At 37.3% G+C, this 15,003-nt stretch overlaps 2 protein-coding genes across 2 annotated transcripts; one reads left to right on the top strand and one right to left on the bottom strand.

The window, feature by feature from the left end:
* Positions 1–4,729: 4,729 nt before the first annotated feature.
* Positions 4,730–9,391, bottom strand: hormad1 (HORMA domain containing 1). Its single transcript, XM_079894026.1, has 15 exons — positions 9,310–9,391; positions 9,011–9,092; positions 8,718–8,862; positions 8,583–8,643; positions 8,384–8,420; positions 8,242–8,262; positions 8,075–8,101; positions 7,857–7,924; positions 7,524–7,675; positions 6,195–6,352; positions 5,994–6,086; positions 5,837–5,888; positions 5,662–5,726; positions 5,491–5,571; positions 4,730–5,199 (listed from the first exon to the last, which is right to left on the bottom strand). The coding sequence occupies exons 2-15, from the start codon at positions 9,041–9,043 to the stop codon at positions 5,119–5,121; spliced, it is 1,074 nt and encodes a 357-aa protein (XP_079750152.1). The 5' UTR covers positions 9,044–9,092; positions 9,310–9,391; the 3' UTR covers positions 4,730–5,118.
* Positions 9,392–10,199: 808 nt separating this feature from the next.
* ensab (endosulfine alpha b) lies at positions 10,200–14,380 on the top strand. The gene is made up of 3 exons (XM_079893905.1): positions 10,200–10,376; positions 13,580–13,702; positions 13,866–14,380. Exons 1-3 carry the CDS (start codon positions 10,320–10,322, stop codon positions 14,037–14,039), a joined length of 354 nt encoding a protein of 117 aa, XP_079750031.1. The 5' UTR covers positions 10,200–10,319; the 3' UTR covers positions 14,040–14,380.
* The last annotated feature ends 623 nt before the right edge of the window (positions 14,381–15,003 follow it).

Below are 15,003 nucleotides of genomic sequence, written 5' to 3'. Positions count from 1 at the left end.
GACAAAGATATTGAGCACAACTTCAAAATCCTATATGTTTTTTAGGGGAAGCATATGCAAATTGCATTGACAAAAACACATGTAAAATACATCAAATGTTAACCCTTTTTAGATGGCACTACGAGGTGGCAGGGAGTAGGAGACAGGTGTAAATAAACGCTGGGGCTCTGTCCTTGCTCTGGTTAGTTGCCATGGCAATGGCTGATAGAGCATCCTATCGATCGCACTGTCCAGTCTGAATTGTGCAGCCCCTGAACCCACGTTTTTTCCCTCTGTGTGGTGATGGGTGTGGATCAATACCTGATATTGTATGCCTCTTTTGCCTTGCGTCTCTCATGGCCTCCATAATGGTAATGATAGTGAGAGGGAAGGAAAATTAAAGGAAGAAGCAAGATACAATGGTAAAAAGACAGCTGACAGCAAGTGCAAAGAAAAAGGTTTGAAAGGCACGCTTTTAAAAAACAACAGAGAGCCATCATGACACTTTGCCTGTGTTATTCACAATCATTGTACGGCACTCCAGAATTGCCATAAGCTGCACTGCGTGCGGCCCACACAGAATTCGCTTTCCCCAGCACGGAAAATGTCACATCTGATTTTTCCGCACATCTCCCTCTCTCTGCATATGCGAACAGTCGCATGGCATTTACCTAATGTAAGGCCGTTTAGTCCAGCCATTTCTTTGACTGTTATACAAATCAGACTGGCCTGGAAGTCCATACTGCTCCGGTTCAGTAAGAGCTTGTGAAGGAGAGCGAGGCACAGAGGAGGACCTGCGGGAGCTCGTTTAAATCTGGCCTGAGGGATCCCTGCAGCTAGAGGTCACGGTTGGAGCCACCGGCACTGGATTTAAAGGTGGGGCTCCTTAAGGTGCCTCTGTTGCCCCGAGGCACGGTCATCACAATTCCTGCAGTGCTGGAAATGAAAGGCGGTCTAGGACAAAGGCCCTTTCCTTGCTTATGGCCACTGCTCAGAAAAATTACTCAAATGATTGAGATGTCGGTTACATCTTTCTTTTTCCATCTGTCCTCCCCAGTATCACCCTAGTGTGAGTTTAAGAAGAATTATTAGCGGTATGACATTTTGAGTCAAAATATATTCGTTTTATAGTACTAGTGCGCAAATACTAATTCCTGAACATTTAAACGTCTATTAATTTTGTATACAGCCTACATTCAAACCATCAGTACAGTTCTATGTGTGTTAAAGCAAACATTTTAGTGTATTGACTCACTCCATGTTTCCTAAGAACATTGTTTACTGATAATGCAAAAAGATTTTTCTTATCTTTCTTTTTTTTAACATAACCACTTCCGTCATCCCAGGCCGAGGAGTCCTCGATCTCTAGAGACCTGACTGAAGTCGCTCGAGCTGTTTCTGTGTTTCTATCAGTGCTGCATGGATTTGGCTGTTCGCCTGCAGTACTGAGAACTGTGCAGCAGTACAAATGTAAATCTGTGTTCCGCAGGGAAGGAGTGTGAGGGGGAGCGGAGTGGCTGCCCTCGCATCCCTGCGAGATGAAAACCCATCCACTCGGAGAGGCACAGCGGCTACCGGGGCAGAAGTCAGGCGCGGTGGGGCCGGGCATGTGGGAGAGAGGAGTGATGGAGGGAAAGTTTTCTCTGCCTCCAGGCGCTCTGCATATGTTGTGAGAGTAAGAGCCTGCAGTGAACTTGGCAGCACACTTCAAAACTTTATGGAGCAGACGTGCACACTGCATCCTAATACGAGCTGTGTCTTGATGCGTGATTCGGGATTCTTGAGATTTGTCAGACGCGGTGCCGTGAATTTTTTTTTTTCTTGAATTCTTGGCTCCACGATATGAGATTTTGCTCGCCTACATTTTGTTTAAAGAGTGGCTTCTCATTGGGTTTGCTTTTTTTCTTAAAGCACACAGATGCATTGCTGAATTAATCATAGTTGATGTTTATCACATTTGGGTACAGTGTAAATTTAGGTTCCAAAGTTTTACCTCAGGCCAAATTACATAAACACTTAGTGTGTCATGTTTAAAATTGAAAGAAATAGAATTTTTAATTTAAAAATTGAAAACTATCATTTACTCCCCTTCATGTCGTTCCAAATCGGTATGACTTTCTTTCTTCTGTGGAATAATAAATGTCAATGGGGTCCAATGGTGTTAAAAAAAAAAAGTCATACAGGAGAATTTTCATTTTTGTAACAATTTATTATTATTATTTTTAATAAATTATCAAATCATTATTATATTATCTATATATAAAAGTGTTTTTTTTAACACGAGTCATTGACATTGATTACCTGAACAGCTACACTAGATGAAATCTCTGATATTTAACATTTTACCTGCCAAAAAGAAAAGTGAATTATTACTGACCCAAAATCAGTTTTGTAATTTCAAATACTGCTTCTAGTCTAATGTAAGACAGATAGCACTGGTCCTGGATCTATGGGTGGGCAGCTCCTGTATTCAATTCGAAATCCACGTTAGCGAGCCACTCTGTCCTGTCCAGGAGCTCCATTCACTTCAGTCAATAGTTATTTATCATCCAACATATTAGCGATTGCAGTGTCGATATGAAGTCCAGCGCTGAAATTAGTCAGTGCCAAGTCTGTAACTACAGCCCAAGGTCAGACACGCACTCCACTGACAGGAGTGATGGTCCGCAGCTCACAGGCACATACATCCAGCCCAAGGTCAAGTGTACGGCACTGCTATTTCAGAAGGGACACGCGTGTAAAACACTCTGTCATGTTGAGAGATGCCAAGCATGAATTCAGCTTGGTCTAGATGCATTTTATCACATGTTTTGGATACTAATCAATATGGTAAAAGTGGAAGCCACTCTGAAAGATTCAACTATTGCTATGTTTGGTCAGCGATAAAGTTGCAATTTGCATCCATATGTGATTTCTCTCAACATATCAGACTGTCTGATCATATATATATGCATGATTGCACTGCAAAAATTGCCTTGATATTTGAATTATACTCTTTCAGATACGAGCAATGGAAAAGCAAAAACAAACACACAACTATGACTATTAAGATGTCCGACTACTTGCTGTATATATTAATTTGAATCATACTGAACTATCTTCTGTATTTGTATTAAAATGTGAGCTTGTTTAAACGGTTTTGTTGGCATCCTTTAAAAAAATTAAATTGCACTAAAAGTTTAGCCAAGCTGCTAAGCTGAAGAATTGCTAATCAGCAGCAAAAAAAATTCTACCCTTCTGGCAAGGTCAGGGGATCACAGTCCCCTGCTAAATGTCCAAAGACCCCCCCTACCAGAAGCCCTGAGGGGAGATATCACCCCCCACACATAGATACACAGCCTGACAGCAGCTAACTTGGTTCGATTGCTTGGTCCAAACTCCAGAATGACTTCCCCTACCCTCCCCCTTCCCCCACAGGTCTCTTTTTACATTGTACATTTTAGGTCCAAACTGCGTTATGTTCACATCACAAATGTTAGAGCAAACAGGAAGAGGAGATGCTAAACAGACCAAACTCTGATGTCAAAAACCGAAAGCTCTAGTGTGAAAGCAAAAGGGCGAAGGGGCTTCTGCTGTCTCTGTTCAGTGATAAATCAAGTCCCTAACACTGTGTTTCACAGCCAAGCCTGAAACTGCGGATCTGGAATTGGAGTTCGAGACACTTTTGTCTCTAGCCAAATTCTTAGTCCACTCAGGCAATGAGCCAACAAATATTCTGGAACTAGATAAAGCGAACACTGTTGTAAACAGGGACTGCTGCTTATACATTATTGTTACCACGGAGATATCCAGAATATGTTTGCAAATAAAAATTTTGCTATATGAGCTGCGTCCAAATTGAGAGGTTGCAGCCTCTGAACTGGGATGCAGTCGTTGAAGTAGGTGTGATACAAGATTGTATATGTTATAGTTGATTTAGATTAATTTAGCATGTACAAAAATACAGCAGTCACTATTCTGCACTTTGTGTCTTCATCTAACAGGGAACAGTCTTAGAACTTTGGCTAACATTCTGGCAAGGTTCTCTCAAAGTTATGAATAAACGTTCTTCCAATAACGTTAACAGAATGTTCATTCAAAGTGATCTGGTCTTTAATAATGTTTTCAAGATATCTATCTATCTATCTATCTATCTATCTATCTATCTATCTATATATATATATATATATATATATATCTTGATATATATATATATATATATATATATATATCTTGATATAGATATATCTCTATATAAATTATGAATTAAAAAAAAAAAAAAATTAATTTCTTAAAACGTTCAAAAGTAATTTTCCTATAACGTTTGTAAACTAGAATGTTTCCTTAATGTTCGCACAACCAAGAAAAAACATTTTGAAAAGACATGAAAAAAACTGGACGTTATGAACGTTCAGAGAACATTTGGAAATAACGTTAACTTAATGTGAACGTTAGCAAAACATTCTTAGAACATATTTTTGTTAGCAGTGTCCTACGTATGCTGCTAATAATTTTCTGAGTTCATACTTTTTGAATGTAATTTACAAATTGTCACAACAGCGCAAGAATAATTTTCAGTGTCTGCATGTATAGATTATTTTAGTATGTCACTTTAGTACGTCAAAGTAACCTTGTAGTAAATATCACAGACTGAAAATGCAAATGTGTTGCTTGCCTGTACAGATCAGCATCAGGAAACAAAGCCAAATCTAGCTCACATGTCTGTACCCCTCGAGACATATATCCTAAAGTGCATTATTTATCAAATTATATCACTCGAACATCCTAAAACTGTCTGCTTCACAACAAAAAACGGCTTGTTTTTATTGGAGTCATTGTTTTGATACAATGTGCATGCTGCCATCTAGTGGACTAACTATGCCATCTAGTGACTAAAATCAAACAATGCTACTAAAATTTCCTGGCACTGAAAGCAAATTATGACTATTCAAATGTATCTCAAAGAATATTAACATATATAACAAAATACACAATTTAGAACTCATCATGTTATCGTATGCAATTAAACCATAAAACTTGTTTTACAAAGCATTTCTGCTACTGAATTAATCAAACCAAAATACATTAAACAGCATACAGCATGGGTCAGTATGTTGCTGTGTGATCGTACTGGAAATATTGTGTGTCCTAGTGAAAGTGTTACTTGGGTACACTGACTTTGCGCCTCTTCGGGGCACATGGCTGGGGATCTTGGCTTAGCGGGAACTGTAACTGAGAGATCTGCAGAGATACAGGAAGTGCATTTAGTTGTGGTACACTACAGTTCATCAGAGCATGAACACTTAACCTATTTTAAAGTGATAAACTCATCTGTTTACTTAATTTTTCCTAACTCTGATTGCATGATAGAGCCGACAGAATGAGAAATGTTGCATGAAGCTAAACTTTGCATTTAAATTCAACAACTAATAAAAAATACACACAAAGTTCCAGTGATTATACTGGTAAATGTGATAAAAGTTCAACAAACATGACAACACAAACACGGGCCATGGACATTGTATTTCCCACCTGAGGCTCAAAGATGCGTCCACTTCTGGTCTTCCTGCCGTCCACCTTAAGATCAGCAGTTTTCTTTTCCAGATTGTCCATCTAAAATAAACATCGCATAATTAAACACAACTTCCTCTCATACACACAGGCCACTAGAGCAGACTGTGATGGAGAATTGTGTAGCGCTACCTTTGCATTTGTTGTAAGATCCTCCTTGCTGTTTCTGTGAGGCTGTTGTGAGTTCTCCTGAGTTTCTGTAAATGTGACAGACCATGAGTAATGGTTGCTGGGAGTTAGTGGTGATTACCTTGATTAGGTTCATAACAATGTCTTTAAACTAGCAAACACAGAGTGTAACATTCACCTGAGATTTCAATGCCAGCATCAGTGATGACATTCTCCTTTGTCATAAACTCCTGTGAGCAAATAAGTCCATCATTTGAGACGAATACTCACATTTTGTAAAGTTAAGGCAGAAAAGCAACTGAGGAAATATCTGATAATTATTGAAAGGACCCCACCTGCTGAACTGAAGTTTCAGACATCGTCCCATCCTCAAACATTTTCAAAGACCATTTCGTACTCACGCATACTTCCATATCATCTTCATCAGGCTGTTCACGCACATAAATACATGTATAGTATATTGATCACATCTTTACAGGACTGATATTATATTTTCTGCCAGGCATATCAGTAGGCGCCTAGCTTCTTTATCTCACCGGATCAAGTCTCTTCCGCTCAGTGGTGACGTTCATTCTGAGGCTATGAAAAGGTGTGACCACCTCTCCCATGGTCAGATTTACTGGTTCCCTCTCAAATATCAGTGTCCCGTTGTCATCCTCCTTAAAGCCAGGTGGCTGATACTCCTGGGGAGTCACTGAAACCCAAATACACGTTGAATAATAAAACACCAATACTAGAGGTGCCCAAACCATTTACTAAGAAAAGTCAAAAATCAAACTCGACTGTATTATATTCAAATATATTATATTCAAATGTAAATTAAAAAAACAAAAACAAATGAACTTATTTTCTCTACATTGGCCGATCTCTATTCTGGACTTGCACACAAAAAACTGCATTGCAATAATTTCCTAAAATGTAATTTGTGTGGAAATATTATGAATTCTGTAACCAGGCCAGAGATGGAACACACCAAGGACAGACGCAAAGAAGATAAATGTTCACAAAGCAAGCTAAATGTTTGTGATGCTCGAAATATAGAAAAATGAAATATAGAAATATTAAATTGGGGTGGGGTGGGGGATTATATGAATGTATCTCTGAAGGGAGCTGTCTTCAGAAAAGTTTGGATGGCATTTTATTTCCCTATTACCTGCGTATAAAAAAGTGTCCATAAGTGTAGCGTTGCTTTGTGTTCAGCAGTACCTAAAGAAACTGCTGCTGTTCCATAAGCGCCTCCTACTGTCAGAGAGACAATTTGCATTTTCGTTCAGTCAGCCTGCTGTTTTTGTTTTGTGCAAGTGTGTCTTATGTAGCATAATATCACAAATCTGAAGTCAGACCATTCTATTTTTGCTTTGAATCTTGAAATGATCTACTTCAAGCATCTAATTATCTAAAAATCTAATTCAAATAAAAAACTATTGCTCATGCTACATGTGTGTAGCATCTTTGTTTGGATTGTGATTCAAATGCAGTAGTTGACTTTAATTTCAAATGGCTACAGATATTTTTTGTTTAAGGCCAGTGTGTCTGTTATAGAGCAAATAAACAACAACATTTTTTGCTTAAACAGAGAAAAAAAGGCGAAATTTTGGGCATTGGGCAATTTGCTTGTAAAAAAAAAAAAATTAGAAATTGGAATCGGCCATGAAAAATCATGATCTATGTCTACATATCTACATCACTACAAAAATGTTAAATAATGAAACATTAGAATAAATTAGAAATTAAGAAATGCTTCAAGGATATATGGCCAAATCAAAGGTCATCACTGGCCAACATTGGCCGGCGGGAAATAAAAGACAAACAATGCACTTCATGAGCATGGTATAGTCTGTAGCAGATAGCAAGTGTAGACTTACCCTCATCATAGTAGAAGAGTTTCATGTTGAGGCAGACATCATCAGGCAGTGGGCCGAGATTTTGCATCAGCATGTAAAGTTTACGTACCAGCAGCATACTGGATTTCTGGGTGTTGTCACAGGCCATTTTAGTCAGGCTCTGGCCGCTTTTGCTGAAAACACAGATATTAATTTTCACAAGAGGAAACATTAACATGTGGTAGTAAATAATACTGCTTGAAAAATGATATTAGGACAGGCTATGCAAGTAATGTATTTTGGGCTGTAATATTTAGTATTTTGGGGTTGTAATCCATCATCTAGTTTTGTTAACAGCTCAGAAAGATATGCCACCTCTCAAAGTCCATCTGAGGTCCTTTCTCTGTGTATCTGACTTTAAACTGGTAACACTCAGTCACTTTCTACAAAACAAGCAAGACGTAAAAATGCATATTAAAAGTCTGAAATTCAAAACACAAGGTCGTCATGAAATGATTTAATGAGCATTATATTAAAAAGAAATTAAGTAACATTGTATGGCATTCAATCAAAAAAAGAGAACGTCTGATCACCTGTGGATTGTCTGGATCACAGTAAATCTACAAGTAAAAAATAGTCACATTTATATTTTATTATATATTATTATAAGCTATATCATATAAACTATTATGCTTCTGCATGCAACATATAGTCTTAAATTGATTACTGTTAGTTTTCAAATCAATTAGTTAATACTCACTGATAGAAGAACCATCCGCAGCTGATAAAGCAACACAGATGCAAAAAAGGTCAAAGGTTACTAACAGTGTTGACGATCAGTCATATAACTGGTTTAGAAATGTAAAAGAAAACTGCTTAAGTGTATAAAAGCACAGACTTACGTATCTTCTTTGAAGTGCATCAAAGCACCCCTGCAACCTGAATAGTTGGAGGTGAGATGTAGTCATGTAGTTTTGACCAGATGTTCTCTAAACATATTACACTTACAAATGTATGTATATGTAGTTTCATTTTTAATGTTTTAATACATTTTTTCATGAAGGGAATGTGAAAACATGAGTGTGTCAACTGTACACTTACCACTGAACAATCTGCTGAGCACCAGGGCAGCTATGCTCTCGCAGTATCAGGACTTTCAGCTCTGTGAAAAAGAAAGAAAAAATGTATGTTATAGTAATGAAATCATGAAGGATTTGTTACCTGCTCCACTTTTACCTCCAACATATTTGCGTCCATATGCCTTTTCTGGGAAAAGACCCCTGAGGTAAGTGATGCTTGAGACAGCAATGGCTAGAAGTTTTTTCACAAGCACCAGCGACTGCTGTTCGGTGGAAACCACATCTGGCAGCATCTGACCGTTCTGGAAACATTCAGTAAGCAAGATACTGTTATATTTACAACTCATGGACATGCTAGCAAAAGCCTAGACAAGCTAATGTTAAATTCGTTTTAAAAAGTTGGTGGTATTGTGCTGGTTTAGAGAAAACAAATATGTACATTAACGTTACCTGAGCAGGTCGCAGTTTCTGTTCACATGCCATGATGATGATGATTGTAACAGATCACCAGTCAAAAGCCAAAAATAAGCATCTGCAAATATAAGGTGCGATTGCTTCAGTTACTGGCTTGATGACTTTGGAACATTGCAGCAACTTTTCTGTTACTCAAAAACACATAACCGTGAAAAGAATTTTATTATCTTGCCAAATAAAGTTGATAATAAAGATGGCTTTGTCGGACAGTTAAATTGTAAAAAAGAAGAAATATCCTAAAAACGGATAATAGCATTTACGCAGGCCTGTTTTACCTCAACCGACGTTCTAACTGTGGTGTCAATCACTCTCTCGCGCGAACGCGCGCCATCTCCCGCCATAAACTCCAACGTCATGAAAATAAAAGAAGAAAGCTGTCGAAACATTAGTAGTACTAGGAATCTAGGATAACACCAAAATGTGAACTCTCTTATTAATTCCTGTCTAAGTATGTCTAAGTACCTTATAAACAAGGAATCAAATGTTAAGTTATTTATACAGAAATATAAAATTATGCAAATAATTATAGCAATAAAGCATTATTTCTTAATTTGAAAAACAGCAACGCGTAACTTACTATGGTTTTTAAAAAAAATCGTTCCTTTTTTAAGTTTTATTTTATTTAAAGTGTAAAGTTTTTGATTTTCTAATTTTGAACTGGTGACAATACATTAACAAAAATACAGTATATTAATAATCTTTTTAAGTATTAAATGTTATTCTTACCTAGTGCAGTTGTGCAGGGAAAAGACTATAATACATTTAGTGTAGGGGATAGCAGATTCAAAGGCACTGTAGCTTGATTGGTTACTGGAAATCTAATAAAATGCATTTTTGAAGAATTGTATGGAGTCTACTTGAGCCTATAGGCCTTAAAATTACTATTTCAAAATTTTTAATTATAAGGTCTCTCCTAGATAACAATATAGTCGCAGGCATTTTCCACATTGAAAACCTATTGAGAATATGAATTAAAATCCCTGTAAATTTTAATATAAGTTTAATCTTTATTATTGCGTGAGCTCGCAAAGACATTGTAGCTTACCATTGGTCACTTATTTATTTTGATATGACTATTGGAAATCTATTGGTTGGTTCTCCGGTCTCTCAAACATCAAACCGGATTCCTATTGGCTTTCATCGCTGCGTGACCGTCCCCCAAAGTGACGTCGCTGCGGCGAACGCCATTTTGATACAGAACACCGTGGGTGGATCGGATCGGGCACGAATAGACAGCAAAATTTACATTTCAACACGTTGATTAAGCAGCAAACGCCGAACAGACATGTCATCAGATAACCAGGACACGGAGACGCAATCGGAGCAGATGGACGAGAATCAGGTGGGGATTAGATTGGGGCAGACGAGATTAGACGAGGCATTCGTTGCAGTCTCTTACGGTGTCTGTCAATTTCATCTACTATAATGTCATTATGCCTTAATTCCGTATTATATAAATGACTGCTTATTGCTCACTGACACCTTCAACAGACATTTCTCTGATTCTTTGTTATTTGATTGCTTAGCTGTCACCTGCATGAGTTGAAAAAGGTGATAGTCGAACATTTCGCAAGCATGAGCCTCCTTTTGATTGGATAGTGAGCTCAGACGTCACGGAAATAACAGCGTTTGATTGGTACATTCTGTCGCTTTTCAGTTTTGTTACACCTACTCTAACCTGATGGTGTCAGTTGGGTTGTATGAACATAAATAACTAGGGCGCCCATTTTCATATGTTTCCCGCAAAGTTGTCAAGCCATACTATGAAAGCAGTTGTAGAAAAAAAACAGATTCTGATATTTTAATTTCTTTGTTGATGTTAAATTTACAAAAAAAAAAAAAAAAAAAAGTGTAGTGTTGTTGTGCTAAAATGGCATGTACTGTATGTATCCATAAGAAAATTAGATTCAGGATTTGATCACGAGTCCCAAGTGCATGCAGATTTTAAGAGTAGTTTTTACTGTGGGAACTTAACAGCCTTGTTTGCACTTTTCCCAGGTGGTGCTGAATATAGCAGCTCATAAATTACTTGTTATAGATCCTAGTGAATCAGCATATACTGGACCTAATCAGAAGAGTCTGTTTCTTCTCCAGGGGCCTGTTGCATAAACAGCCGTTATGTCTTAAGACCTAGAATGACCAACTAGCAGTTAGCCAAGGGGCAACCAACCGGGCTTACTTTTCTGTAACAGATTAGACCAATCTATATTTTTAAGTAACTGACTCAAAGTTATGAACAGTCTTAAAGAAAAAAAGTCTAGCTTGTAAGACTTGTCGCTTTCAGTGGAGGTAAAAAGAATATCATCATGGTAAACTAAATTTTAAACCCCTTTGATGAAAAACAACATGTTTTATTTTATATTACTTGTATAGTGGAATAAACGTATACAGGATTCTGCCTTTGTATTTTAAAATGCTGTTTTATGAATTATTTGTGACTCACAGAGACTCAAAGGGTGTAGCATGTAGAAAATAAACTTAGCCTAGTCCTGAGGATTTACAAACCTGTTTTTCTACAATCTGCCTTTTGCTACAGTTGAATGCAAATGTGTCTTTTAGCCAGCGTTATATGCAAGAGTTGCCCCTATTGACTCACTGTCTAGTTATTTGCAAAATGGTCTTAATCTCAAGTCATGCATTCATAATGGAAGCATACTAAAATGTGCATACTGCAGTTTATATCATTATGTGTTTTGTTCTTTACAATTATCCAAGCCTCAGTCTAAACACACCACCACATGATTCCTCAGCTTAGGGAGAAGCAGAGGATGATTCAAAATGCAAGCACACAAATAAGAGGGGAAAATATGTTGTTTTTTAAATATTTATCTTTCTGTAACCTACAATATCTTGGTACGTTTAGCTGTACTATACAATTGCAAGACCTGAAGACAGATTTAGCTGTATTACTGTTCAAAACAAACCCCTTTTAAACCAAACCAAAACAAAACAGAAACGTGAAGATGTTTCGCCTTGACTCGGATGTTGTATAGTTTCAGTTATGACAGAATTTCCAAGTGTTTGTTTATTTTAGCTTGCATTCAAATTGAAACCAAAATGTAATTTCCCTATCTAATAGTGAAGTCAGAGAGTTGTTATAAACACACCTGATAATTTAATGCCAAACTAAACAGTCTTGTTGTACCTTGCCCTGAAATGTGTTTAAAGGACCACACCTTTTGGGAATTACAGGAAGAATGATATGATGAAAGGGGTTTTGTTTTTATTGTTTTGTTATTATATTTTGAGAATGAAATTTATTACTTTGAGTTTTGAGTGTTGATTAGTAGTTTGTTCCGTCTTCCACCTCCAGTGTTTAAAGGGTTAGTTCACCCAAAATGAAAATTCTGTCAGTAATTACTCACCTCATGTTGTTCCAACCTTGTAAGACTTTCGTTCATCTTCGGAACACAAATTTAAGATATTTTTGATGAAATCTGAGAGCTGGATCACTCCTTCATAGGCTTCTATGTAATCGATATCTGCCACCCAGCAAAAGTTAGTAAAGACATCGCTAAAATAGTCCAAGTGACTACAGTGGCTTAACCTCAAGTTTATCAAGTGACGAGAATACTTTTTGTGCGCAAAACCCCCCCAAAATAACGACTTCACATAGTGTAACAGCGCAGCGCTGGGTTGTTCTGCTGTTAAACTATGTGAATTCACTCAGAGGCCCACATAGAAGAAAATGAATAGTTGAATAAAGTCGTTAGTTTTTTTATTTTTTGCGCACAAAAAGTATTCTCGTCGCTTGATAGACTTAAGGTTGAGCCACTGTAGTCACTTGGACTATTTTAATGATGTCTTTACTAACTTTTCTGGGCTGGCAGATGAAATTACATAGAAGCCTATGAAGGAGTGAGCCAGCTCTCAGATTTAATAAAAAATATCTTAATTTGTGTTCCGAAGATGAACGAAAGTCTTACGGGGTTGGAACAACATGAGGGTGAGTAATTACTGACACAATTTTTGGGTGAACTAGGCTAACCCTTCAATAAAGATTTACATAAACTAATTCAAAACATACATTAATACATTTCAACAAGGAAGCATGTGATCAAGTGACAGTAAACACTTTTTACATTATTACAAAAAATACATTTCAAATAAATGCTGTTCTTTTTGCATTTTTTTGTGAAAGAATCCTAAAAAGAATGTATCACGGTTTCCACAACTTTTTTAAAGATTAATAATAGCACCAATAGTTTCTTGAGCACCAAATCAGCATATTAGAATAATTTCATGTGACACTGAAGACTGGAGCATTGATCCTGAAAATTCAGCTTTGCCATCCATCACAGGAATATATTACATTTTAAAATGTATTAAAATAGAAAATAGTTATTTTAAATTGCAATAATATTTCACTATAATACTGTCTACTGTATTTTTGATGAAATAAATGCAGCCCTGTTGAGCATAAGAGACTTATTTCAAAAAAATGAAAAAATCTTACTGACCTTATTGAATGGTTGTGTACTGTACATATAATATTTTTTACTAACTGATGTCTAATAACTACAGATGGCAATATATGTTTTTCAGGAATCTCAGGACACAAACTCAAACCCAGTGCGGACAGAGGAGGCCAAATTGAAAGCGAAGTATCCCAGTTTGGGTCAAAAGCCAGGTGGATCTGACTTTCTGATGAAGAGACTGCAGAAAGGAGTATGTTTAAAGATTTTAACATTCTTTTTTACTTCAACTGAATAAAAACACATTTTAAAAGGCATATTCACACAGTTCCAGGTGCTTGCAACATAGCCAAAACAAACAATACCCTTTATGTACCCTTAATGTAACTTCTAAATTGAGCATTTTTTGTCTCCAGCAAAAGTATTTTGACTCAGGAGATTACAACATGGCAAAGGCAAAGATGAAGAACAAACAGTTGCCTGCCGCAGCCGGTCCAGACAAGAACATCGTTACCGGGGATCACATTCCAACCCCACAAGACCTTCCGCAGAGAAAGTCCTCATTGGTTACAAGTAAACTGGCTGGCTAACATCACCCGGAGGTTTTGATAAACCCTCTAAGCAAACTTCCAAAACCTCCCCAGCCCCACCAGACCAGCTTCATCAGGACTGGTTATCAATTTATTTTGTTTCATTTGGGTGTTGAGTTTTGCTGTCATTTTCATTTAACTTCAGTAGGCCTAACCAACCCAGCTCTGTTACCCTCTTCAGTGTCCCACATATGGTAGGGAAAAACTAAACCCTCGGTATTCCAGACCCCAGTGGAGCATGATGCACTTTAACCTGTGTACCCTGTACATCAGTCATATTACGAACAAAACCCTCAAGACTTTATAAAATGCTGTTTGATGCTTTTAAAAGTGTCAAATAATTTGAAAATGATTAAGGATTGTTTTAAAAGGCATTGTTTTACATAGATAATACTTGACAGCCATTGGCCCCAGATGTACATTGGCAGCCCTCTAATCATTCGCAATGACAAAAGAATGAATGTTTTATGAGAATTTCTTTGGAAAAGTCAGTGAACAAGTGGTTAGAGCAATAGTGTTAAAGAGTGGCTGGTAGGGTGTGTAGCCTTCATCACCTCTTCTACCTCTCGCTCTCTAAGTATGGCTCAGTTTAACCAAATAACAGCTGCTTACGACTGGATTGTTTTACTATTCTCAGCTTTCACCTTCTGTGGTAGGATCTGAGCAAGCGGGTTCCAATCAGGCTGATTAGATTATTGTACTCGTAGCTTTTGGGTGTAAACGGAGAATGTTGTAATTCACTGATAATAGCCAAGAGCAGAAACGGTCTTTGTATGTGGCATGATAAGGAAAGGGGCTTAAGAAAATGATCTTATCATAGCATACGTTGCGCGTCAAACGTTTTGGTATGTTTATAATAAGTAGTGGCTATTTGTGTTAAATCTCACTGGCATCGGGAGTCATTCTGCTTTCATGTACACTATCACCAGTGTGTTTATTAATGGGATTAATGGGATTATTTTGT

The sequence above is a fragment of the Squalius cephalus genome (genome assembly GCF_949319135.1).
Source record: "Squalius cephalus genome assembly, chromosome: 15".
NCBI lineage: Eukaryota > Metazoa > Chordata > Actinopteri > Cypriniformes > Leuciscidae > Squalius > Squalius cephalus.
Note: the sequence above shows the minus strand (reverse complement) of the source record. Positions and strands in the feature narration are given on the sequence as shown.

What these genes read in the sequence shown, in the direction of transcription:
- hormad1 (XM_079894026.1), bottom strand. Translation starts at nt 9,043, where the DNA reads ATGGCATGTGAACAGAAACTGCGACCTGCTCAG. An exon ending in CCTCAGATGGACTTTGAGAG is followed by an intron (nt 7,676 to 7,856) that starts GTGGCATATCTT and finishes CTGTGTTTTCAG; the next exon opens with CAAAAGCGGCCAGAGCCTGA. An exon ending in ACTCTTCTACTATGATGAGG is followed by an intron (nt 6,353 to 7,523) that starts GTAAGTCTACAC and finishes TTTGGGTTTCAG; the next exon opens with TGACTCCCCAGGAGTATCAG.
- ensab (XM_079893905.1), top strand. Translation starts at nt 10,320, where the DNA reads ATGTCATCAGATAACCAGGACACGGAGACGCAATCGGAGCAGATGGAC. An exon ending in AGCAGATGGACGAGAATCAG is followed by an intron (nt 10,377 to 13,579) that starts GTGGGGATTAGA and finishes TATGTTTTTCAG; the next exon opens with GAATCTCAGGACACAAACTC. An exon ending in TGAAGAGACTGCAGAAAGGA is followed by an intron (nt 13,703 to 13,865) that starts GTATGTTTAAAG and finishes TTTTGTCTCCAG; the next exon opens with CAAAAGTATTTTGACTCAGG.